The sequence below is a fragment of the Saccopteryx bilineata genome, chromosome 12 (assembly GCF_036850765.1).
Source record: "Saccopteryx bilineata isolate mSacBil1 chromosome 12, mSacBil1_pri_phased_curated, whole genome shotgun sequence".
NCBI classification, from domain to species: Eukaryota; Metazoa; Chordata; class Mammalia; order Chiroptera; family Emballonuridae; genus Saccopteryx; species Saccopteryx bilineata.
Genome location: NC_089501.1, coordinates 15,118,491 through 15,145,766, shown reverse-complemented (window position 1 = coordinate 15,145,766; position 27,276 = coordinate 15,118,491). Strand labels below are relative to the sequence as shown.

The window sequence follows — 27,276 nt, the reverse complement described above, 5'->3', positions numbered from 1 at the left end:
TCGCATCACAGTGCGCGAGAGGAGAAAAGAGGGCTGCAACTAGTGGGACAGGCCGATCTATTCCCCTCTGGCGGAGCGAACTAAAGGACCACCCGCCGCAACCCACCCGCAGTCCCCGCCCTCTGCGCCGCGCACGCATTAAGTAAGCGTCCTAGGCCACACCCCTCAAGGCCACGCCTCCTCTCGGCTCCGCGGCCGGAGGGGGCGGAGACAAGCTGCAGCTGCAACTTCTCCGGGAGCTGCTGAGCCTGGGCTCAGCCGGGAGTCGAGCTGCCGTCACCGCGGAGCCGCCGCCACCGCGGAGCCGCCGCTTCCACGGCCCCGGCCTCAGCCCAGCCGGCTCGGCCATGGCAGCCGCTGCCGCCGCCGCCGTCGCGGCGAATCTGGCTCCTGCGGTCCCCGCCAGTCGCTGAGGAGCCGTTAATCAGCCCGCCCTCCCGCGGGTGCCTCCGCGGCCCAGGCTCCGCACAAGTTTCCGCCACCGAAGAAGCAGGAGGCGAAGGAGGGGGAGGACGGACGTGGGGAATCCGGCGCCCCTTGCCCACCGGCCCTCTCGCCCGCGATGTGGGGGCGCCTTCTGGCCCCGGAGGCCGGCGGCCGGGATAGCCCGGGCGGAGCCCGCAGCTTTGCGGGTAAGTAACGGGACAGTGCCCGGGCTGGGGTGGGGGTCGCGGCCGACTGCTGCGCTTTGGAGCCCCGCCGCCGGCCCTCTCCCTCCCCAGGCCCGGCTGCCCCCGGCCGTCTCCCCGACGCCGCCGCGCGCCTGAGCACCGGCCGCGTGTCCTGCCGGCTGCCGGCTCCCGGACCCGCGGGCTGACATCTGGAGGGCCGCGTGCCCGGCCCTGTGCGCCCGCATTACGGTCCCCCGGCCCCAACTTAAAGCCCTCCTGGGCCTCTTCGGGTTGGGCTTTGTTGTCCATCCTCCCTTTCCCTCGTGGGGTATGTGGCGGACGTGGATAACGTGGCTCACGGGGACCCGGGCGGGGAAGGTCGCTGCGACTGTGCTGCGGTGGCGGCGTTTTGGGGCGCGCCTCCGGGGGCCGGGATCTGCTGCATCCACGCCGGCAGCCGCTGCTTTAGGGCGCATTTGGGGAAGGGAGGAGGCTTCTGCCGTCGCTGCAGGTGACCCCCGAGGGGAGTTCAGTCCCGCACTGAAACCTGGTCACCGCCCGCAGCCCTCTCCAGAAGAAGGGGATAACAAATTCTGCAAGAGCCAATTGGTATTTGAGCAACGAGGGTGTTAATCCGTTTGCAGTCATTTTACCTCTTCGTTTCCCCTTCATGGAAATTTTGGGGTTTGCAGTCTTGGGTGTACGAAGGGAGCTGCTTGTGTCGGACAGCCATTTCATGCCTGCACTGCTTAGAAGTTGTGTAGCAGCCACCAAATTAGGGTAAATTTTACCCGTACTTGGGATAAAAATAAGGCTAGCACTGGTAGTCTGTCAGAAGTTGTCTGACGTTGACTCTTCTTCCAGGCACTTTAATCTTACTTGAATTTTGAACCCCTTTGAGAAGCTGAAAATTACATGGACCCTTTATCCAGAAAAAAAAAAAGCCATATGTACATACACAATTTTTTTTTCTACTCTATTTGGTGGTTCTAGGACTCCTATTAAGTAATCTTGTTCCATAAAATGTTTGAGCCAGACTTGTATAATTGACATTTTCAGTGCTATTTGCAAAACAAAACAGCAGAAGCAGCATTTGGAAGTTTTTTCTTTTGTTTTTGTTTTGCTGAGAGTATTTTCTGCTATTTAAAAAATAATCAGCTACAAACTCAGATTGCTAATTAAAATGTCAAACAATGCAATTCTAGGACAAATAGAAATTGTATATGTACAACTTGATGTTTTAATATGTATACATTGTGAAATCATCTCTGCAGTCAAACTAGTTAACATATTCATCAGCTCACAGTTACTTTTTTTTCCCTTTTGGTGTATGGTATAAACACAAGATCTATCCTCTTAGCAAATTTCAAGCATACAATACAGTACTGTTAACTATAGTCACTATACTGCACTTTATATCTAGGGATATGTAAAATTTAAAACCGAGGGTTAGATTTGAAATCATTTTGTTAAATTTGGTCATGCAACACTTTTTAGAAATAATAGTAAAAATATATAAGTACGGAATTATTTTCTCTACAGTGTATAGTTTTTGTCCTAAGAAGAGGAGACACCAGTTGAGAGGTTTCTGATGCTTACCTTGTATACAAATCCTGAAATTAAAGTAACTTTAGTGAATGAGAAGACATTTCTTTCCCTAAGGGGCTAGAGGGAATGGTTTCAATTATCTGTACATGTCAAAAGGCATTTGTAAAGTCTTTGTAACTTAACCTCTTAAAACTTATTTGTAATAATAACATATTTGGAGTTGTAATATTATCCAAGCATCATATCAGTTTTTCCATTGTTATATCTCTAAGATAGAAAACATAGTGCTTAAAGTTAAGTAAGTGAAGCTTTGAGGTTTATTGCAATCTATAAATCTTTGTTGTGGCAAATAATATAGTGAAAGATACTTTATAAATGCCATACAATTTTAAAGAATTTGAACACTATGTCTTTACAAAGCATATATTTTATCGTAGTTTTGATAGTGATAAACTGTTCATAAGTCAGGACATGCCTTTCCAAAAAAATTTTAAACTGTGGCCTGAAAATGTTTTTAGCCTTGGCCAATTGGTTAGAGCCTTGTCCTATACCTTGTCAACCATGGTCCAACACCGTGGTTGAGGGTTGGATCCCTGACCAGGGCACAGACAAGAATCAAGCAATGAATGAATAAATACATGGAACAACAAATTGATCTTTCTCTCGCTTGGGTCTCCCTCTCCCTTCCTCTCTCAGTCAATTTTTTTTCAGCTGTATGCTGATGATTACTTTTATAGTAACAGTGATGAAATTATTATGTTTCTTTATTCTCTTCTTGAGCAGACAAATATTTAAAATTATTTTTTATTTAGTTTAAAACAGTTATATGTTAAATGAAGAACTTGTGGGGGTTTTTTTTTGCCAAATGAACAGATGGTGAAGGTCAAGATAATGACCTCTGATTTGATTCATACAGGGATTTTTTTTTCTTTCTGAGGATTTAGAAAATTCATATTTTTTTTAAATACTGTCCAGTATATCTTTCTGAAAACAAAGGGATTCAGTCTTCTGATTGAATTTATCAGCATTTTGGCCCTAAGGGCCAGTGTGAAGACAGGGATAAGTAAATAATTTCTGGTATTTAAATTAGTTTATCTCAATATATGGGTTAATTCTAGGTACCCTAAAACTGGTTTGTTTGTACAAATATATGATTAGACTTGAAGGGAAAACCAGAGGTAATATAGAGCCAGTGTTTTAGAAAACTGGAGAAAACTTTCCTTTTAAAGTAACGTTAATAAAAACAAATAGGAATAAAAACAAACCAAACATGTGGGTTGGAAAATACTGAACTTTTGACTTTTGCTTTAGGATTTAATTTGGTTTTGGCTTTGCCAACAAGTTCTCCACTTTATAGAGTAGCTGTATTATAAATGAAAATAAGATAAATATTTTCTTATATTTCAGTACAATCAAGCTCCTCTTCCCCTCTTTTTTTCTATTGGCTTGGCAAGTGTGGTTAGAAAGCTAATTTTAAACAGAACATATAGTATGTCTTTTATGCATTGATTGTGTGTTTGAGAATACTCTATAACTCAAAATAAATAATAGTTTCAAAGTTGGATAAGTAATGGATGTATTTTCTTTAGGTGTTAAAACCTGGTATGATACAGTGATATTTTGAGTACTTATACCTAGTAATAGTGAATTTTCTCCTTTTTATAAGTTATACTTTAAAATATTAATATATTCAATCTTAAAACATTTGGAGTAGGATATGCCAGTTTAAAGCGTGCTAAAAGTAAAATATTATAGAAAACACTTACATGACCTGAAGAAATATCACTTATTCAGTGCCTTGAGCTTTTAAATCTGCCTCTTCCTTAGTTGATGTGTTGCCATAAGGCAATTAAGTGATGTCATAAAGCTAGTGGTAGTAACTGGTATGAATACATCAAATGCTAAGGTTTTCTGCTGGGATTCTGAATTAGATGGATTTTAAACTACTGTGGTAACAATGAAACCTAACTCTTTTACCTTAACTCAGTTAGACATGTTCTTGTATAATAAGCATTAGAGGGTGAGGGGTTAATCTCAACTTCAGTAATGGCTTTTGTGAAATGAACTTGATTAGTCATTGAAACTCTGTCACTTCTTGGCTTCAGTGAAGCCAGTAAATTTATTTGAGGCCAGGCACTAAATGGTGAGTTGACAACCTCTTTTTCATGATGTGAATATTTCTATTTGCTGAGAATAGGAAGGCTTTATGTGTCACAATTTTCTGACTGGATGTGTGGTTATGTGTACTCTTGAGAAAAAGATGATGATGTGAAGGTTCCTAGATAGTATTTTATTGAGTGATAGCTTAATTAGTTCCCTCAAATAGTGCATTAAAAAATGAAGAATGTGGTCAATTTCTAAAGCTACTATGAGATACTATATTCTAAAAAAGTAGAATTTATTTCATAGACTTATTATAAGAATGGGAATGATCAACATAAAAAGAATATCCAATTACTCTTTATACTAATATTTTACTTCTACTTTTTATATTTTAAAAATCCATTATTGTTACCTAGCATAGTACTTAGCACATAAACACTTGGTAAATGTTTGTGAGTGGTAGTCATTGTGCTGGACTCGAAGGATACATCATTGAGCAAAGAAGGTAAGGTCCCAGGGGTAAGGGAGTGTACATTATAGCAGAGATGAAGTCTGTAAGTAAACTAGCAAGATAGTTCAGCTAGTGTTAAGTACTAGGAAGGACAGGAAACAGGGTGAGGTGGAAGAGGATGGGTAGAGAAGCCTGCTCTGGCTGGGCTGGTCAGAGAAGGCCTTTCTGAGAAGGGGATGCCATACTGAGACCTGGATGATGAGGAAGGAGTGTTCAAGCTGAGGCACAGAAACGTTTCCCTGATGGAAGTGAGTTAGGGGAATTTGAGGAATTTCAAAGCCAGAGTATGGAGCATAGTGAGGTGAGCGGTATCTGATAATGGAGAGCATTGTGTGAAGTTTGGATTTTATTCTACATGAGGGGATGCTAGCCATGAAAGGGTAGGGGAGATGACTCTTCATTATTCCACTCAGCACATTGAGTGCCTACCAAGAAACGGACATGGTCTTATGTACCGGGCGAACAAAGCAGACATTCCTTATCCTTGGTGTTTACAGATCTCGCCTGGCTTTTTGGGGGTCTGGGTAGAGGAATTATAGAGGGGTCGGAGAAAGAATAGCAGTAGAGAAGCATGTTAATAGGTCATTGCAGTAATTAGGGGAGAGATGATGGCTTGGACTAGAGTGGTTATATTGGATTTGGAATGAAGAGAATTGGTTTGGAATATACTTGAAAATTAAGCCGACAGAATTTGCTGATAGTTTGGAGGTGGCAAATGAGGAAAAGGAGAGTCAAAAATGGTATCTTAGTTTGGGTTTCAGTAATTATAATGGATGGTGGTGTCATTTCCTGAGGTGGGGAAGAGTGTAAGGACAATAAGTAGACTCAAAAGTTTCATTTTGGCCATGTGAAGTTTGAGATGCTTTTTTAGAGGTTCATGTGAGAATTAAGTAGGAAGTTGGTTATACAAGTATAGAGCTCATGAGGGAGATGGGAGAGGTAGTGGTAGGAACTTGGAGTTACCTGTGTATATATGGTGTTTAAAGGTGATCACACGGAGAAAATTGAGAAGACAGCACAGACTGTAGATAAGACAGCAGAGGCTCAAGCTCTTGGACACTGGTCAGGTAGAGGAAGAGGGACCATCCAAAGGGACTGAGAAGAAGCAGCCAGCAAGGTAAAAGTAAAACCAGAAGAGTATGATGTTCCAGGGAAGAGGAGCTGATGAAGAAAGGAGGGATCACCAAAGTCTTGAGCTTCCCGAGGCCATGTAAGATACAAGAAGAGAACAGACCAATGCCATGGGCAGTTTCAATGAGTGACTCATAACAATTTAAGACTGGCAGAGATTAGAGATTCTCTAATCAAGTCAGCTCACTTTATTGTGTAGAGAGTGATGAATATGTAAGTGCTAAATAAATGTTTGGATTGCTTTCTTACCACTTCTCGAGATAAGGTGACCAAGTGTCTGGGTTTGCCTGGGATGTTCAGCTTTTAAAATGCGGGTGCCTCCTGGCATGCCCTATTTGGAGCAGTGGCTGAGCCTTGGCTGGTGACTCTGCCCAGAGCATCTGAACTAGTGTGAGTTTTCCTTCTCATAAGAATAGATTTTCTCAATCAGGGGACCAGACTTTGGTATTTAGTTTTATTTCATGCTTTGGCCTGAGACTCTGCCTAAAAATAATACAGGTTTCCCCTGCTATCTGAAATAAGAGTATTCCTATGAAATCTTTGTAAGCCAAAATGGTGTAAAGCAAAGAGGTAATTACCATTAATTTATATGGAAAAAAGGTTTTGTCCCCCAAGCCCCCCCAAATAACCCACCAGATCATACCAAATAACACATAAAACCTAAAATAACATTAACATTTAGTAAAATAGTTTCCTTTCACCATATAGGGTGTGCACTGCCTTTATAATAGCTTATTGCAATGCAATAAGCTGAAAAGAAGTTTTTGTTTTCCACCTTTTTTTGTAAAAGCAAAAATTATCTTAAATTGAAAATGCATTTTATACACCTAATCTACTGAACATCAAAGCTTAGACCAGCCTACACATGCCAGAACACTTACATTAGCCTTAAAGTTGGTCAACACCATCCATGCTAAGCCTGTTTTATAATAAAGTGTTTAATGTCTCATATAATTCATTATATGTATTGCTTTTGCACCATCGTAAAGTCAAAATTGTGGCTGAAGCATTGTAAGTCAGGGACTATCTGTAGTAATGCAGGTCTTTTTGTAAAAGCAAAGTGGCATAAAGCAAATCTTCTGAAAGTGGGGAATACCTGTAACTCTAGGACAATTTTTGCTTCTGTGAAATTGTTTTAATACTTCATTAGATAGTGTTAATTAAGTGGACTAGATTTCAGTTTTAAAGAAAATGAATTTAAGATCAGGAATTTTGTTTTATGCTTTTTAGAGTTTGGACTCTATGTTTTATAAAGTTTAAAGTTTTCTATGAGGTAGTTGTGTTACTCTTGTAGAGGCAAGATTGTGTGCTTACTGACCATCAGAAATACTGCCTTGCCATGACATGACTGAGGCTCTTCTGAAGCCTTTGCATTTAGTACTGAGCATTCCACCTCATTTTGGGAATAATGTACTGAAAAGTTTGACTAGCAATTAAGTTCTTTAATACTGGGGAGATATTTATAAATTTCCTCAAGTTATTTTGGAGTGTTAGTTTTAAAACACTCCCAAATAAGTTGAAATTAAACTAGGCTACTGTTTGTCCCCATTTACAAAAATTAACTCAAAATGTAACAAAAACCTAAATATAAGATCTGGAACAGTGAATTACATAGACGAAAACATTGTACTAAACTTATGTGGACCTTGGTCTTAAAGAGGATTTTATGAATTTGACCCCAAAGGCAAAGGAAGTAAAAGTGAAAATAAATGAATGGGTCTATATCAAACTAAAAAGCTTCTGCACAGCAAAAGAAACTGCCAGCAAAACAAAAAGGCAGCCAATTAAATGGGAAAAGATATTTGCAAACAACAGCTCCAACAAGGGGTTAATATCCAAAAATATATAAATAATTATACAACTCAACACTAAACAATCTGATTTTAAAAATGGGCAGAGGACCTGAATAGATAATTCTCTCAGGAAAACATACAAATGGCCAACAGATATATGAAAAGATGCTTACCTTCCCTAGCTATTAGGGAAATGCAAATTAAAACTACAATGAGATATCACCTTACACCTGTTAGAATGGCTATTATCAATAAGACAGGTAATAACAAGCATTGGAGAGGTTGTGAACAAAAGGGAATCCTCATTCTCTGCTGGTAGGAATGTAAACTATGTAGTGCAGCAACTATGGAAAATAGTATGGAGATTCCTCAAAAAATTAAGAATAGAGTTACCATATAACCAAGCAATCCCCCTTCTGTGTGTCTACCTAAGAAATTTGAAAACATTTATTTATGAAGATATGTACACTCCTATGTTTGTTGCAGTATTATTCACAGTGGCCAAGACATGCAAACAACTGAAATGTCTTTCTGTAGATGATTGAATAAAGAAACTGTGGTACATACATATGATGGAATACTACTTAGTCATAAGAAAAGATAAAATATTGCCATTTGCAACAACATGGATGGATCTTGAGAATATCATGCTAAGCAAAATGTTGTACAGAAAAACAAGAACCGTATGGTTTCACACATGTGGTATATAAATCTGAAATCAACAGAAGAACAAACAAGACAAACATGAAAACTTATAGACACAGATAACAGTATGGTGGTTGACAGAAGGAAGAGGGTAAAGGGGTAGAAAAGAGTAAAGTGGGGGTCAAATATATGGTGATGGAAGATTTGACTTTAGGTGGTGGGCACACAATGCAATATACAGATGATGTATCATGGAATTGCACATTTGAAACTTAACATAATTTTATAAACCAATGTCATCCCAGTACATTTAATAAGAAACTAAAATTTTATTTTGGTTTTGGCCTTTACATGTATTGTATACAGCACTTAGGTTCCTAAGTATCAGAAATAAATGCTAATTGAGAAATAATTAGCCTACTTTACTTTCTTTGCAGGTCACTGGCTACATAAATAAAAGAAACATGTATTAGGTCTAACAACTTTTTTATTTAGAAAAATTTATTTTAATTTTCTCCTGGTACTGATAATCCTTTTAGTTTGGCATAAGTTGTAGAGCAGGGGTCCCCAAACTTTTTACACAGGGAGCCAGTTCACTGTCCTTCAGACCGTTGAAGGGCCGGACTATAAAAAAAAACTATGGCCTGACCTGTGGTGGTGCAGTGGATAAAGCGTCGATGTCGACCTGGAATGCTGAGGTCGCCGGTTCAAAACCCTGGACTTGCCTGGTCAAGGCACATATGGGAGTTGATGCTTCCTGCTCCTCCCCCTGTTCTCTCTCTCTCTCTCCCTCTCTCTCTCTCTCCCCTCTCTCTCTAATAATAAAAATAAATAAAATCTAAAAAAGTAAATAAATTAAAAAATTAAAAAAAAACTGAACAAATCCCTATGCACACTGCACATATTTTATTTTAAAGTAAAAAAACAAAACGGGAACAAATACAATATTTAAAATAAAGAACAAGTAAATTTAAATCAACAAACTGACCAGTATTTCAATGGGAATTATGGGCCTGCTTTTGGCTAATGAGATGGTTAATCTCTGGTTCCATATTTGTCACTGCTAGCTGTAACAAGTGATAAGATGCGCTTCCGGAGCTGTGATGTGTGTGTTCTGCGTCACTGGAAGTAGTACTGTATGTGAGTGATGGTGCGCTTTGCGTCACTCACGCAAATGAAAGAGGTGCCCCTTTGGAAGTGCGTGGGGGCTGGATAAATGGCCTCAGGGGGCTGCATGTGGCTCGCAGGCTCATAGTTTGGGGACCCCTGATGTAGAGTGTTTTCTCTATTAGTTGATATTATTAAATAGTTATATTCAAAAGCAAAGGTAAATCCCTCTGGAATACCATTAGGTATACTCCCTCATGCTTGTAGTAGTTTTATCAAAACCTTATTAGTTTTGATGGTACTTTGTTTCCAGTTTATAAACAGATACAAAGGCAGTGAGAGACTAAATGAAATATATGGCCCTATTTCACATAGCTACCAAAATACTTTTTGAAGACATTTCGTGTAAACTGAAGGTAGGACTCTTCGACCTATCACACACTGAAATCGACCAGCATGTAATTTTTTTTTATAGAAGGAGATAGTTTTACCTCTGCTGTCTGTGACCTTAACCTTCTTGAGTTCCTAGTTTTATATAGTAAGTACTTGGTGAATATTTATTGCTTTGAATTCATTCTTTTACTGTGAAAGGTGAACCACTTATTTATCCATCTGATTATTGTTCTTAATTGAGATCATTTAAACCTCAGCCAGAGCCCCCTTAGTTTAAACCTCATATAAAGCTCTTTCTTTTTATTCTGGAATTGAAAATAAGGGAATTTAGATTCACATCTGAAGAATATAGTTTTATACCTTTTGTGTAATGTTTTGAAAATTAATTGTAGTAGTTAATGAATGAACTTCCAGATTTTTATTTTTATTTTAGGAAGCAAAGAATACTAGCTGTTGATTACTTAGTTTGATTTAAATCCTTAAATGCAAGAAAGCTAATTCCAGTTTGAGATATAATTTGTATATAATATTGTATTAAGGTGTACAATATAATGATTTAATATATGTATATTTTGCAAAATGATTACAAAAAATTTAGTTAACAAGCATCATCAGACATAGTTACAATTTGGACCACCCCATTCTCTGTCCTTGGCAACCACCAGTCTGTTCTTTGTTTTTGTGAGTTGGCTTTTTATTTTTTTTATTTCACATTTAGGTGTGCTCATGTGGTGCTCCTTTGGCATAGTTACCTTAGCATAATGTCCTCAAGGTCCATCCATATTGTCACAGATGGCAGGATTTCCTTTTATGGTTGAATAATATTCCATTATGTATAAACACCACATTTTCTTATCCATTCATCTGCTGATGGACACTTACTTTGTTTCCATGGCTGGTTGTTGTAAATAATGCAGCAGAACATGGGGGGGGGGGGGGAGTGATATCACTTTGAAATAGTGATTTTGTTAAATATACCCTGAAGTAGGGATTGCTGGATTTTATGGTAGTTCTAGTTTTAGTTTCTTGAGGGACTTCCATACTGTTTTCCATTGTGGCTGTCCTTACCAATTGAATGAAAGTATTTTCTTTTTTTTTGTATCCTTGCTAATACTTATTATTACTTTTTAATAATAGCCGTCCTGACGGGTGTGATTTGCATTTCCCTGATGTTTAGTGATGTTGAGCACTTTTTCATTTATTTGATGACCATTTGTATGTTTTTGAAGAAAATACCTGTTCAGAACCTCTGCCTGCTTTTAATCATATTGTTTGTTTGTTTGTTTGCTATTATAAGTTTTTTATATTTTTTGGATGGTAACCCTTATCAATGTATTGGCAGATATTTTCTCCCATTCCATAGGTCGCCTTTGCATTGTTTGGTAGTTTTCTCTGCTGCGCAGAAGCTTTCTAGTTTGATGTAGTCCTACTTGTTTTGCTTTGCTTCTGCTGCCTTTGCTATTGGTGTCAAATTAAACAATAAAATCATCAAGACTGATGGTGTGGAGCTTGCCTCCTATGTTTTCTTCTAAGAATTTTATGGTTTCAGGTATGATGTCCAAGTCTTTAATCCATTAAAGTTGATTTTTGTGTATGGCATGAAATAGAGATTCAGTTTTATTCTTTTGCACGAGGCTGTCCAGTTTTCCCAGCACCTTGTATTGAAGAGGCTATCCTTTCCCCATTGTGTATTCTTGGCTCCTTTGCAGTAAATTAATTGGCCATTTTGTATGGATTTATTTCTGGGCCCTTTATTTTAACACATTGATCTGTGTGTCTGTTTTTATGCCTGCCGCTTTGTAAATATTTTTGTATATTTATTGAATTACCACAACAACTCTATAAAATAGGTAGTGTAATGTTTTTCTTTTACATATGAAGAAGTTGAGGCAGAGATTGATTGTGAGTTACTGAAGGTCTCGTGCCTGGTAAGCAGTGGTACATAGAACCTGAACTCAGGCTGCCTGATTACACAGTCCACATTCTTTTCTACTAAGCTATACTATTAACTTTATAATAAAAGAAAAAGAAATGAAGACTATTAGGGTCACCCTAGAGATAAACAGTACGAAATGCAATGGAGAACTGGGTAAAGAAATATCACTATATTAAATTTCTCCCATCTTAGCTAGAGAGTCTCCAGTGTAGTACAAGATTTTTCTGGTTTTTTTTTTTTTTGTGATTACTATTAATATGACTATTTTAAAATGTTTTAATGTTCTCTTTATTTTTTATTACTTTTTTTGTCTTTTGGCCCTACTGGAGATTGTTTTCCCATATTTATTAGGAATTTTGGCTATAAACTCCTTTAACCATTTATAACTATTAGTATATTTTTGGCTGCTTTGGAAAATATTTACTGATCTTTAAATAGATATTTAAATGAAACTAGCTCAAGGGCTAGTTTAAAATCTCTTGGACTTACAAATAAACAACCACCAAATAAAAGAACCTCCTTCTTCTAAATGGAAGAATATTTTTTAGATCTAATTATAAGGCTTCCAAAATTTTAATTTTATACCACGAACATCTATTTGGGTACTGACTGGGAAATGACGACATTTATTGAGATCCAGCCTAACTGTGCAACTCTGTGCTAAAGACTAAAAAGAGGAGGAAAAAAAATGTCTTTCAGTGTTCCCAGTTTGGTTATGAAGAACAAAGTCATATATAGATGGGTTAATTTAATTTAGTAAATGCTGTTAATTTACTAAATGTAGAATTTTGAATGCTATAGTGGGAGAGCACAAAGTAGTAGTTATTTAATGCAACCTGGAGGAATCAGAAAACATCAGAGCAAGTTAATTCTGTACTGGGACTCCTAAAGAAGGTAGAGAAGGGATATATATATATATATATATATATATATATATATATATATATATGGCGTGGAGTCAGGAAAGAACCTAATCTATTTGAAGGCAGTGATTAGGTATGTGTCGCTGGAGAGTGTGTGTATCGGAGCCATAATGAGGGGGAGGTAACATTTGCAAAGTATTAGAAAACAAAGCTGCCAGTTAATAAAGAAGTTTGCCAAAATTAGTGAGTTTGAGTTTTATTTGATACTCAGTAAGGAACCCACAGACCTATGCAAACAGGAGAATGACAAATATATTTGATTTTAAGAAGATAATTCTGACACTAGGGTAGAGGCTGGCTCTTGTGGAGTTACTCTAGCAGGAAGACTTTGCAGCAGTCCAGTCAAAAGGTATGATCTGTGACAGCAGGGATGGAGAGGAGGGGTCCGATTCAATTAGTGCTTCTGAAATGGGCTGAACGGTTTCAGAAATTGATTCGGTATATTGGGTGAAGGAAAGGAGATTTTTTTTTGGTTATATTCTTTGAATTTGTTATTCTTCTTAAGTTAGTTGTACATTAGTTTCTACTGATGGTAGAGATGAGCAATTGAAGGTCACTGTTCTGAATTTCGTGCAGAAGTACTGTGTCCTAGCTAACATTTCACAGATGTGAGATTACTGCATCTTATGTCATAGAAGGGTTAGTGTGCTTTGATTCTTTTGTTCTGTTCTCTTTTATTTAAAAAGGTTGGTTTCAATTAACTGAATGGGTGATAAGCTGCATTTTGAAAACACAGCAGTTTGTATTTATGATTTGTAGTATATAGCTTTTTATATAAAAGTGTAAATCTGCTTTGTCAGTGGTCTTATTTTTATTTTCTTTTGGATTAGAATTGTCATTAAAACTAACATTAGTTATTCTAAATGTAGTTACAGGTATATTAGCATATTGTAGAAGACCTGATATTGTATGCATTTTTTGCTTCCAGTTTTAAAAACAGCTTCAGAGAGAAAATAAATGTAATAGACTAATTCTTTTTTTTTAATGTAATCTTCCTGTATTTTCAGTATGAATTTTTAAATAAGTTATCTTTGGGCATTAATATTCTGTGTAAAAGAATTGAAGTTGATATTAAAAATGTAACATACTGCCTTCCAAAGAGAACTTAGAATACTATTTTGGGATCTCGGCTCTTCTTACACATGTGCTCTGTCTTTGTTCTAGCAGAGAACTGATTTTACAGTCATTCAATTACGTTAATATGATAGGACCTAAGTAAGACATTATTTCCAGAGACTCTTAAGTTGTTTTAAAGTGCATAGCACACATCAGTAACATAGTCATAAAAATATTAGACAAGGCCCTGGCCTGTTGGCTCAGCGGTAGAGCGTCGGCCTGGCGTGCAGAAGTCCCGGGTTTGATTCCCGGCCAGGGCACACAGGAGAGGCGCCCATTTGCTTCTCCACTCCTCACCCTCTCCTTCCTCTCTATCTCTCTCTTCCCTTCCCGCAGCGAGGCTCCATTGGAGCAAAGATGGCCCGGGCACTGGGGATGGCTCTGTGGCCTCTACCTCAGGTGCTAGAGTGGCTCTGGTTGCAACAGAGCGACGCCCCAGAGGGGCAGAGCATCGCCCCCTGGTGGGCATGCCGGGTGGATCCCGGTTGGGCGCAGGCGGGAGTCTGTCTGACTGCCTCCCCGTTTCCAGCTTCGGAAAAATGAAAAAAAAAAAAAAATTAGACAAAATTTCCCTTCTTATATCACCTAGTGAACATATATATTTTTTTTTTTTTCTTTTCATTTTTCTGAAGCTGGAAATAGGGAGAGACAGTCAGACAGACTCCCGCATGCGCCCGACCGGGATCCACCCGGCACGCCCACCAGGGGCGACGCTCTGCCCACCAGGGGGCGATGCTCTGCCCATCCTGGGCGTCACCATGTTGCGACCAGAGCCACTCTAGCGCCTGGGGCAGAGGCCACAGAGCCATCCCCAGCGCCCGGGCCATCTTTGCTCCTATGGAGCCTTGGCTGCGGGAGGGGACGAGAGAGACAGAGAGGAAAGCGCGGCGGAGGGGTGAAGAAGCAAATGGGCGCTTCTCCTGTGTGCCCTGGCCGGGAATCGAACCCGGGTCCTCCGCACGCTAGGCCGACGCTCTACCGCTGAGCCAACCGGCCAGGGCCTAGTGAACATATTTCACAGCTAGTTTTTACTGTTATTGTGATTCTGGATTGACTTGAATAGAGACAAGACATACTATTCTCAGATTAAATGCATTCGGTCTTAAAATAATGATTAGAATATTTTTTATTCATGACATTAGTTAATTATCATCAGTATTTTAGGTACATAGAATATATTGGATCTTTTTTTTTAAGCATATTTAAGGTTAAGACAAATCTGAGTTCAGGCTGGAGGAGATCAATTTATATAGATAATTCTATCATTTTGTTATGCTATTGTCATTTTGAGAAACCTGAATGAATTGCTTTGCTTTCTTTAAAGAAAAAGTTTGGCAAAAAAAGAATCATTGTGATATCCTCATAAACAAATTAAAATACCCTACTAATTTAAAAGAATATGTTTGAAATAGGATGCCTGTTTTCCCCATTGATTGAGCCAGTGATTTGTCTGATGTAATCGGATTTGATTGATACCTGCTTCCTTACTCTAGACTGCTTTAGTGATGAAGATGTCTGCCTAGAAAAAGGACCATAGTGGTCTTTTGTCAAAGTACGTGAGTTGCTGTTTTCTGGTAGAATCGCCTACAGCTTTAATAACCAAAACAAAGAACCAGTCTGTTCTCAGTTCTTTATTTTGGATTTGAAGAAATCATTTTCCTTTGAAGTTTACATATCTAATTCATATTATGTACATTAATATATAATTTTTGTATTTTTGAACACATAAAATTATGGTAGTTTGACTTATAGGTTTGAAGGTTTCACTTTGTTCTGTACCAGATCAAATAAGTTTTCTATCCATTCCTGGAAAAATATCGCCAGAGACTTTTATTAATAGTTACTTAACATAGGTATAGAATAAGAAGTGCTTATAATAAATGAGTAAATTTCTTGGTTTATTAGTGGTAGAGGTTAAACATTTTCAAAAAAATTACCCCCCCCATTATCAACGTAAACCCTACCATCAAGAGAAAACTGAGTACTATTTTCCAGTTGCTCTGTGCATTCTTTGTCTGAATCTTTTGTGTATGCTGGCTGCAACACTGAATAAAATCTGGAGCATATGGTCTTTGAGTATTACTTCAGTCTGAAAAGAGGCAGATACATGAATTGATAACTCCAGTTTGATGTGGTGGGTGCTACATTAGAGACAATAAAAAAAGAGAGAGTTCAGAGATGTAATTCCTAGACAATATGAAATCTGAGGTTATTTGTGAACTAGAAAGCCCGGCGGTCATACGAAATGACCGCTGTTCTAGATATTATAAATTGTAATTAAAATGATTTGTGCAAAGGTGTCTGCTAATTCAAACTGAATTACCCAGGGCAGGCGGCAAGGATGCCCCTTTGCTTACTGCCCCACAGGGTTTCCCCCTTCTACTTGCTTAATTGCTTAAAGTAGAGTGCAATGAAGGAAACCACTGGCGGTACATTTCTTAAGAGCCACCACTAGCTCAATAAATAAAGGTGATTTAAATAATAAAATGTTAATTCACATGTCAAAGATCTCTTTGTACACAACATTTCTTGTATAGATCTTTCCATCATCTTTAAGCTCGCCTTGCAGAGGACCATCAATTATTATTATTATTTTTTCCTGTATTTTTCTGAAGCCGGAAACAGGGAGAGACAGTCAGACAGACGCCCGCATGTGCCCGACCGGGATCCACCCGGCACGCCCACCAGGGGGTGACGCTCTGCCCACCAGGGGGCGATGCTCTGCCCCTCCCGGGGCATCGCTCTGTTGCAACCAGAGCCACTCTAGCACCTGGGGCAGAGGCCAAGGAGCCATCCCCAGTGCCCGGGCCATCTTTGCTCCAATGGAGCCTTGGCTGCGGGAGGGGAAGAGAGAGACAGAGAGGAAGGAGAGGGGGAGGGGTGGAGAAGCAGATGGGTGCTTCTCCTATGTGCCCTGGCCAGGAATCGAACCCGGGACTTCTGCACGCCAGGCCGACGCTCTACCACTGAGCCATCAATTATTTTTAATTTTATGTCCGTTCTTTCACGAACTCTTGAACAGACAACATAAAGTTGACCGTGTCCAAATGCAGGCTCAGGTAAAAAAATGCCAACACGCTTAAGTGTTTGGCCCTGAGACTTATTGATGGTCATAGCAAAAGCAAGTTTTACAGGAAATTGTCTATGTCTCAATTGAAATGGCAACCCTGTTTGAGATGGAGCCAAATCAATTCTTGGAATGACATGTATTTTACCTTTAGAGGAGCCAAAGACTTAGCTATTATGACATTATTTTTCAGTTGGAGAACCTCTAGTCTTGTACCATTGCGAAGACCCCTTCTGGTGTTAAGATTTCTTAACAGCATAATAATTGCTCCAATCTTTTTTTTTTTTTTATAATTTTATTTTTTTAATGGGGTGACATCAATAAATCAGGATACATATATTCAAAGATAACAAGTCCAGGTTATCTTGTCGTTCAATCATGTTGCATACCCACCACCCAAAGTCAGATTGTCCTCCGTCACCCTCTATCTTGTTCTCTCTGTGCCCCTCCCCCTCCCCCTTTCCCTCTCCCATTCCCCCCTCCCCCCCCGTAACCACCACACTCTTATCAATGTCTCTTAGTTTCACTATTATGTCCCACCTACGTATGGAATAATACAGTTCCTGTTTTTTTCTGATTTACTTATTTCGCTTCGTATCATGTTATCAAGATCCCACCATTTTGCTGTAAATGTTCCGATGTCATCATTTCTTATGGCTGAGTTGTATTCCATAGTGTATATGTGCCACATCTTCTTTATCCAGTCATCTATTGATGGGCTTTTTGGTTGTTTCCATGTCCTGGCCACTGTGAACAATGCTGCAATAAACATGGGGCTGCATGTGTCTTTACGTATCAATGTTTCTGAGTTTTGGGGATATATACCCAGTAGAGGGATTGCTGGGTCATAAGGTAGTTCTATTTTCAGTTTTTTGAGGAACCACCATACTTTCTTCCATAATGGTTGTACTACTTTACATTCCCACCAACAGTGGATGAGGGTTCCTTTTTCTCCACAGCCTCTCCAACATTTGCTATTACCTGACTTGCTAATAACAGCTAATCGAACAGGTGTGAGGTGGTATCTCATTGCCGTTTTGATTTGCATTTCTCTAATAGCTAAAGAAGATGAGCATCTTTTCATATATCTGTTGGCCATTTGTATTTCTTCCTGGGAGAAGTGTCTATTCATATCCTCTTCCCATTTTTTTATTGGATTGTTTGTTTGGTTGTTGTTGAGTTTTATGAGTTCTTTGTACATTTTGGATATTAGGCCCTTATCTGAGCTGTTGTTTGAAAATATCATTTCCCATTTAGTTGGCTTTCTGTTTATTTTGTTATCAGTTTCTCTTGCTGAGCAAAAACTTCTTAGTCTGATGTAGTCCCATTCATTAATTTTTGCCTTCACTTCTCTTGCCTTTGGAGTCAAATTCATAAAATGCTCTTTAAAACCCAGGTCCATGAGTTGAGTACCTATGTCTTCTTCTATGTACTTAATTGTTTCAGGTCTTATGTTTAGATCTTTGATCCATTTTGAGTTAATTTTTGTACAGGGGGAGAGACTGTAGTCCAGTTTCATTCTTTTGCATGTGGCTTTCCAGTTTTCCCAGCACCATTTATTGAAAAGGCTTTCTTTTCTCCATTGTGTGTTGTTGGCCCCTTTATCAAAAATTATTTGACTATATATATGTGGTTTTATTTCTGGGCTTTCTATTCTGTTCCATTGGTCTGAGTGTCTATTTTTCTGCCAATACCATGCTGTTTTGATTGTCGTGGCCCTATAATAGAGTTTGAAGTCAGGTATTGTTATGCCCCCAGCTTCATTCTTTTTCTTTAGGATTGCTTTGGCTATTCGGGGTTTTTTATAGTTCCATATAAATCTGATGATTTTTTGCTCTATTTCTTTAAAAAATGTCATTGGAATTTTGATGGGAATTGCATTAAATTTGTATATTGCTTTGGGTAATATAGCCATCTTGATTATATTTATTCTTCCTAGCCAAGAACAAGGTATATTCTTCCATCTCATTATATCTTTTTCAATTTCCCTTAACAATGGTTTATAGTTTTCATTATATAAGTCCTTTACATTCTTTGTTATGTTTATTCCTAAGTATTTTATTTTTTTTGTTGCAATTGTGAAGGGGATTATTCTTTTGAGTTCCTTCTCAGTTGTTTCATTGTTGGCATATAGAAAGGCTATTGACTTCTGTATGTTAATTTTGTATCCTGCGACCTTACTGTCTTGGCTTATTGTTTCTAGTAGTCTTTTTGTGGATTCTTTGGGGTTTTCGATGTATAGGATCATATCATCTGCAAAAAGTGATACCTTTACTTCTTCTTTTCCGATATGGATGCCTTTTATTTCTTTGTCTTGTCTGATTGCTCTGGCTAGAACCTCTAGTACCACATTAAATAAGAGTGGAGAGAGTGGACAACCCTGTCTTGTTCCTGATTTAAGGGGGAAAGCCTTCAGTTTAGTGCCATTTAATATGATGTTAGCTGATGGTTTATCATATATGGCCTTTATCATGTTGAGATATTTTCCTTCTATACCCATTTTGTTGAGAGTCTTAAACATAAAATTGTGTTGTATTTTATCGAAAGCCTTTTCTGCGTCTATTGATAAGATCATGTGGCTTTTGTTCTTTGTTTTGTTGATATGGTGTATTACATTAACCGTTTTACGTATGTTGAACCATCCTTGAGATTCTGGGATGAATCCCACTTGATCATGATGTATTATTTTTTTAATATGTTGTTGTATTCGATTTGCTAGTATTTTGTTTAGTATTTTAGCATCTGTATTCATTAGAGATATTGGTCTGTAGTTTTCTTTCTTTGTGCCATCCTTGCCTGGTTTTGGTATGAGGGTTATGTTGGCCTCATATAATGTGTTTGGAAGTATTGCTTCTTCTTCAATTTTTTGGAAGACTTTGAGTAGAATAGGAACCAAGTCTTCTTTGAATGTTTGATAAAATTCGCTGGTATAGCCGTCAGGGCCTGGACTTTTATTTTTGGGGAGGTTTTTAATGGTTTTTTCTATTCTCTACTGATAGGTCTGTTTAGGCTTTCTGCTTCTTCTTGACTCAGTCTAGGAAGGTTGTATTGTTCTAGGAATTTATCCATTTCTTCTAGGTTGTTGAATTTAGTGGCATAAAGTTTTTCATAGTATTCTACAATAATTCTTTGTATATCTACGGTGTCTGTGGTGATTTCTCCTCTTTCATTTTGGATTTTGTTTATATGAGTTCTTTCTCTTTTTTCCTTGGTAAGTCTTGCCAAGGGTTTGTCAATTTTGTTGATCTTTTCAAAGAACCAGCTCCTTGTTCTATTAATTTTTTCTATAGTTTTTCTGTTCTCTAATTCATTTATTTCTGCTCTGATTTTTATTATCTCCTTTCTTCGGCTGGTTTTGGGTTGTCTTTGTTCTTCTTTTTCTAGTTCCTTAAGGTGAGAAGTTAAGTGGTTCACTTGGGCTCTCTCTTGTTTGTTCATATATGCCTGAAGCGATATGAACTTCCCTCTTATCACTGCTTTTGCTGCATCCCATAGATTCTGATATGTCGTATTGTCATTTTCATTAGTCTGTATATATCTTTTGATCTCTGCACTTATTTCTTCTTTGACCCATTCATTTTTTAAAAGTATGTTGTTTAGTTTCCACATTTTTGTTGGATTTTTTCCCTCTTTTTTGCAGTTGAATTCTAGTTTCAAGGCTTTATGATCAGAAAATATGCTTGGTACAACTTCAATTTTTCTGAATTTGCTGATGTTGTTTTTGTGGCCCAACATATGGTCAATTCTTGAGAATGATCCATGTACACTGGAGAATAATGTATACTCAGTCACTTTGGGATGAAATGTCCTGTAGATGTCTATCATATCCAGGTGCTCTAGTGTTTTGTTTAAGGCCACTATGTCTTTGTTGATTCTCTGTTTGGATGACCGATCTAGAGCTGTCAGCGGTGTATTGAGGTCTCCAAGTATGATTGTATTTTTGTCAGTTTTTGTTTTAAGATCAATAAGTAGCTGTCTTATATATTTTGGTGCTCCTTGGTTTGGTGCATATATATTAAGAATTGTTATGTCTTCTTGATTCAGTGTCCCCTTAGCCATTATGAAATGGCCATTTTTGTCTCTGAGTACTTTTCCTGTCTTGTAGTCAGCATTATCCGATATGAGTATTGCTACACCTGCTTTTTTTTGGATGTTATTTGCTTGGAGTATTGTTTTCCAGCCTTTCACTTTGAATTTGTTTTTATCCTTGTTACTTAGATGAGTTTCCTGTAGGCAGCATACAGTTGGATTTTCTTTTTTAATCCATTCTGCTACTCTGTGCCTTTTTATTGGTGAGTTTAATCCGTTTACATTTAGTGTAATTATTGATACTTGTGAGTTCCCTATTGCCATTTTATATCTTGCTTTCTGTTAGTTTTGTGTCTTGTTTGATCCTTCTCTTTCGTTTTTCTATCTTTTGTTTTTATTTGGTTGTATTCCATACAACTTTCCTCTGTTGCTATCTTTTTTATCTCATGTGCTTCTGTGGTGGTTTTTTCAATGGTGGTTACCTTTGAGTAATGAAAAGGGTCCCTACCCTGTTCATTGTAGTGAACTATTTTGTGAGTACTTTTGCACTCCATCGTCCTTTGCTACTGTTAATCTCCATCTTCTCCCCCTGTTTCTTTTTGTTGTTGTCACAGTTTAAATTTGGTTTTATTGTGTTCTTCTTGGAGCTTTTACTTGTGGCTCTGTTTTTTTTTTGTTCTTTGTATCTGATTGGAGAACCCCCTTTAGTAATTCCTGGAGTGGGGGTTTTCTGATGATAAATTCCCTCATCTTTTCTGTATCTGTGAATGTTTTTATTTCTCCTTCGTATTTGAAGGATAGCTTTGATGGGTATAGTATTCGTGGCTGAAATTTCCTCTCTTTCAGGACTTTAAATATTGGGGTCCACTCTCTTCTAGCTTGTAGAGTTTCTGCTGAGAAATCTGATGATAATCTAATGGGCCTTCCTTTATATGTTGTATTCTTCTTTTCCCTGGCTGCCTTGAGAATTTTTTCTTTGCTGTTGGTTTGTGTCAATTTCATTATGATATGCCTTGGAGTAGGTTTGTTGGGGTTAAGAAAACTCGGAGTTCTGTTTGCTTCTTGAACTTGGGGCTTTAGTTCTTTCCAAAGGCTTGGGAAGTTCTCATCTATTATTTGTTTGAGTATGTTCTCCATTCCGTTTTCTCTCTCTTCTCCCTCTGATATACCTATTATTCTTATGTTATTCTTTTTGATGGAGTCAGATAATTCTTGTAGGGCTATCTCATTTTTTTAAATTTTTGAGTCTCTTTCTTCTTCTCTCTGTTGTGCCTCAAGTTGCTTGTCTTCTATTTCACTAATCCTCTCTTCTATCTGACCTGTTCTATTAGCTAAGCTTGTTATTTCGTTTTTCAGCTCGTGAATTGAGTTTTTCATCTCTGTTTGATTTGTTTTTATAGTTTCAATTTCCTTGGACATATATTCTTTGTGTTCATTGAGTTGTTTTCTGAGCTCCCTAAATTGCGTTTCTGTGTTTTCTTGTATATCTCAGAGGATTTTTAGTATTTCTATCTTGAATTCTCTGTCATTTAGCTCCAAGTTTTCCAATATATTAAATTTTTTCTCCATAGATTTTTCCTCATCTAGCTGTGTTACCTCTCTTTCTTTTGTATCCATGATATTCGATTTTCTCTTCCTTAATGGCATCTGAGGGTGGTTTTGTTGATAGTATTAATGAGATTTAATAAAGAATAAAAAGTTAAAAAAAATAAAAATAAAAAAAATAAAAAATCGAAAAGAGTTGTTTTTTTTAAAAAAAAAATTAATAATGAAATAAAGAAAAATAAAATAAAATAAAAATTAAAAAAAAGGAAATTATTCCCCCCCTCCTTTTTTCCTCTCCTCTCCTCTCCTCTCCCCTCTTTTTTGAGAAAATCTTGTGGTGGACTGTGAATTATAACAAACAATGCCTGTGATGGAGGGCCTGAATTGGGGAAAAGTAATAAAGGGGCAAAAAGAAAAAAAAAAAGAAAAAAAGAAAAAAAAAAGCGTATGGACCCACAAAAAGCAAATAAGGAAAAAATTTGGGTCAAGAATGAAATGATTTGCTTTTAGGTGCTGGTTGTCTAAGAGTTATGATGAGAGGAATAAGAGGAAAACGGAAAAATGGGGGGACCAATTAAAAAATTACTATTGTATTTAGTGGAACAAGAACTAGATAATATGGAGAGCCAGGGATGAGAGCACTGCTAGTGAGTTAAAAAGGTGAAGTAAAAACCCCCCAAAATGCCACAAACATAGGTTTGAGTCCCAGATAAGATAATTTGTTTGTTATTGAGGTTTGAATGAGAGGAGATGTAAAGGAGAAAGGAAGAAACTAATATAGAGGGAGAAAAGAAAGAGAGAGAGAGAAAAAAAGAGGTAACCACTAAAAGAAGAAAAAAGAGGAGAGAGAGAGAGAGAGTTAAGGGTTTTGGAGTGCAACCCTCATAGAGAGAAAGGAAGAGAAGAGAAAAGATAATGGGAGATGTAACACTTATGGGTAGTGTAGTTCAAGGAGAGGAGAGAGTAAGACCGGTAGAGAGTTAATCGGCCAAATTGGAGGAGGAAAAAAAAGTATCAAGAATGAAGATAAGAGAAACAAACGAACAAATATAATAAAATGGGATAGGTTATAAAGTCTGCAGATTTTTCTTGATTTTGAGAGGTTATCTTCTTGCTTTTTCTTTTCTCTCCCTCTTCCTGGTCGGTGACTCTGTACCCCGGGTTCTGCCCCTTTGGCACGCTCAGGTAGAGGTTTGCAGTTGATAAGTCTCTATGGCAATGTCATGTATTGTGCTTTAGTCTCGTTGGCAGTCGAAGCTCAATAGCATTTATAGGCTCCGACAGTGAGAGAGTCCATGTTCCTGGAGCCTTTCTCCTAGTCTTTCCTTCCTCAATTAGTAGCCTGATAATCCAGCTATGGGGTTGCTGCTGCCTCTGCCTGGATAGTAAGAGGCTCAAAGAGCTGGCAACTCCCCACTCTATTTCCACTCAGCACAGGGCTCTGGGCAAGGCTCAGTCAGTCAGAGCTGCTAGCATAATCAGGTGGGCTTTCTGCCCACTCAAAGACCTCTGGCTCTGCCACTCTGTCCGGTAACACAAGCGGGCGCCCACTTCCGGGGCGCTTGGAGGAAACTCTCACTCACTGTCTGCAACCAGGATATCCGGCCAGCAGTCTCACGCTCTGAGTGAAACCCCCAACCACAGGGAAAAGTTGCAGCGTTGGAATTGAGTCTCGCTCCGTCCCCGTGCGCGGCTTTTGCAAGGCGCTGGGGCGGCTTGAGATTCCGCTTTGGCCCACACAAAGGCCCCGGACTCTGCCCCTCTGTGCGATAACACGGGCGCGCACTGCCGAGGCACTCGGAGGAATTGCTCACTCCTTATCTGCGCGCGCAAACCAGGATATGAGGCCGGCCGCGGTTCCCTCTGAGTGAAACACCCTCCAGCACGGAAAATCTCCACCGTTGGAATTGAGTCTCGCTCCGTCCCCGTGCGTGGCTTTTGCAAGGCGCTGGGGCGGCTCGAGATTCCGCTTTGGCCCACACAAAGGCCCCTGACTCTGCCCCTCTGTGTGATAACACGGGCGCGCACTGCCAAGGCACTCGGAGGAATTGCTCACTCCTTATCAGCGTGCGCAAACCAGGATATGAGGCCGGCCGCGGTTCCCTCTGAGTGAAACACCCTCCAGCACGGAAAATCTCCACCGTTGGAATTAGTTCTCACTTCCTCCCGTTCGTGGCTTTCCCAGGAAGAAATTCTCGCCCACTAACTGCTCACCGACCAGGAGACCGGGTAAAATGGCCGCTCCGCTTCTCTTTCTTTGTTTGGGTTTGGCGCGAGTGTTAGCTTGTATTGCCCGGGTTGCCACAGGATCAGATTTTCCTTGGCTTGGATCTCCGTGCCACAGCCTGGTTCGGCCGTTTGTGCCGTGGCGGCCTGGATCTATTCACCCCCTTTGCCCGCCTCAGTTTCTATATTCACAGTTACCAGAGAAAGCCGCCCTGTTTAGGTTAGTGAGGAAGGAGGAGCATTTCTTACTCCCTATTTCCTTCGGGGTTTGGTTATATATTTAGCCAATTTTTCACTCAATCATACCTTTGGGTGTATTGCGAAGCATCTGGAAGCTCCAAGTATAGGTTTTTCTGTTTCTGGTTGAAGATCTTGTTGAGTTTTGGGGGAGATTTATCGGTATCGCTTCCTACCCCGCCATTACTCTCTAATTGCTCCAATCTTTAACCTCAATTTGTGAGGTGGCATGCCAGAAGGCGGGACTATTTGAATGTCATGGCAACTTCACCCCATTGGCTAGTACAGTTACGCAAGCAACCAATAAGCTATCGGCGACAAACAGACACTTAAGCCGTATATAATAAAGATTTCCCATTAAATTTTTTATTTTGTTATTTAGATTGGCAACATAATTTTCTTCATTATTTTAATAGCCAAAGTTCTGTTGCCTTGTCCCTTTTGAATTTATTTGTAATTTTTCTTATTAGAAATACTGCTTTAGGTACATTCTTTTGTCTATAACTTCACTCCTTCAAACAATGGATCATTTCTTTCCATAACTTTTTTGAGATATAATTGACAAAATTATATTATAGTGTGAATGTGGATTTGATATAAGTGAAAGGATTTTCACCAGAGGTAACCTATTCATCACCTCATACATTTACATTTTTTGGTGTGACACAGAATTTTAGTAATAAGTTTGTATGTGCCATGAGTTGAAAAAGTTGAAAATCCCTGGTATAAATTATAGTCAGAATACTTTCACCTGGTGTTTTAATGTGTGGGTGCTTACTCAGATGAATTAAGGTCAGTTCCAGTATGAGGGAGGATTAGCAGCTTTAAGTGGTTAGTCTAGACATCAATGCTAGTAAAAATGTCTCTAAAGTCAGTATTTTAAAATTTGAGTTAATTTAAGTGTATATAACTTTTAAGACTACTTACATACTTTATACATCTATAAAACCCAAATTAATTTAATTTGTAAATGAATATAAATAAAAACTCAGTCATATTAATGTAGCCTTTTTTATTTAAATTAAATCTTTCATATTGGGATTAATATTGGTAGAAAATAGTTTTAGTTCTGGTTTATTATTAATGTGTTTTTTATTTTAATATTGATACTAAAAGTATGGTAAAAAATGTAAATAATTTTATGGACATTTGTCATTTGTGACACTTAAGTTTAAACTGCTGAAAGCGGCTCCTTGTATGCCCATTTTGTGTGTGACATGGTAATTCTGTAAAGATAGCCTATTTCACATCATGATGATAGGTGCCCAGTATCTTATTTGCTCTTTACTTACAGGTAACTGCGGTTGCAAACATAAAACGCAATGGGACATTGAAATTATGTCGAAATAAATCTGTTTTAAGGTAGCCAGACAGATACAGTGACATTGAAATTAGGTGAAAATAATCTGCTTTAAGTAGCTCATCATCTGTAATGTACTTATTAATTTTTTAAAGAGTGTCATTAAAATGAAAGTCCAAAATTTTTATACATAACTTTTAAATTCTGACAGGTAAGTCTATAGGCTCCAATTGGCAAAGCACTTTTTTAGCCCTTAATAAACATACATGCTTGTGTAGTTTTTATATTAAACTCAACAGATTTAAAATTGTTCTCTTAAATCGCTATAAAAAGTTCTAAATTCTTATTCTTCATCCCTGCACCTAACTTTCATGACCTAGTAATGAATAGTTGACAGCGGGCACTGGCCCGTGGGTAAACTTTGATTGGCATTGCAAAAGACAACAGAAGAATGATGTGAGCAAAAAGTAAACTGATAAACAAATTAGGGGAAGGCAAATAAAAATTAAGTAAAATGGACACCATAGTGAAAATAAAGTTCAAATAGAATATTCAAGAGTGAAAATTAGCTAAAAAATAATTATTTAATCTAACTCAAAAGGGAAATTTGAGCAAAGAGCCGGTAAGATGCTGTGGTGTTAAACATTTATCAAGAGATAACTAAAGAAATAAAAGCAATTAACTATAATACAAAATAATTTTAAATATTAAGTGGTTAGGATATTGTAGAAAAAATAGATTTTTTTAGATTTTCCACGAGCAATTCTACTTACTTTGCCCTGCAGTATGATTCAGTTAGACTTTATCTGAATCCCAGTGCTCACCTAATGACTGTGCGGGGAATTCCAGAGAAGAGTGTTGACATTTCCAGGTAGACGATAAACTTGGCATTTTAAATAAGAGAGCACTATGTATCTATATACACATACCAGAGCCCTACAGCCAGAAGGTGCTGCTGAATCAGCACTGAATTTACATGCATGTGGTATGTAAGTTTATTTGTTGAATCTTGGCTATCACTGATCTATTTTAATTATTTTGGGCAGAATATAACC

At 38.3% G+C, this 27,276-nt stretch overlaps 1 protein-coding gene across 1 annotated transcript in view; it reads left to right on the top strand.

The window, feature by feature from the left end:
- Positions 1–242: 242 nt before the first annotated feature.
- CEP85L (centrosomal protein 85 like) overlaps positions 243–27,276 on the top strand; it is a 154,925-nt gene continuing 127,891 nt past the window's right edge. Inside the window, exon 1 of the mRNA XM_066247926.1 lies at positions 243–632. Coding sequence (XP_066104023.1) covers positions 563–632 — 70 coding nt within the window. The 5' untranslated portion in view covers positions 243–562. The remainder of the gene's footprint in view (positions 633–27,276) is intronic.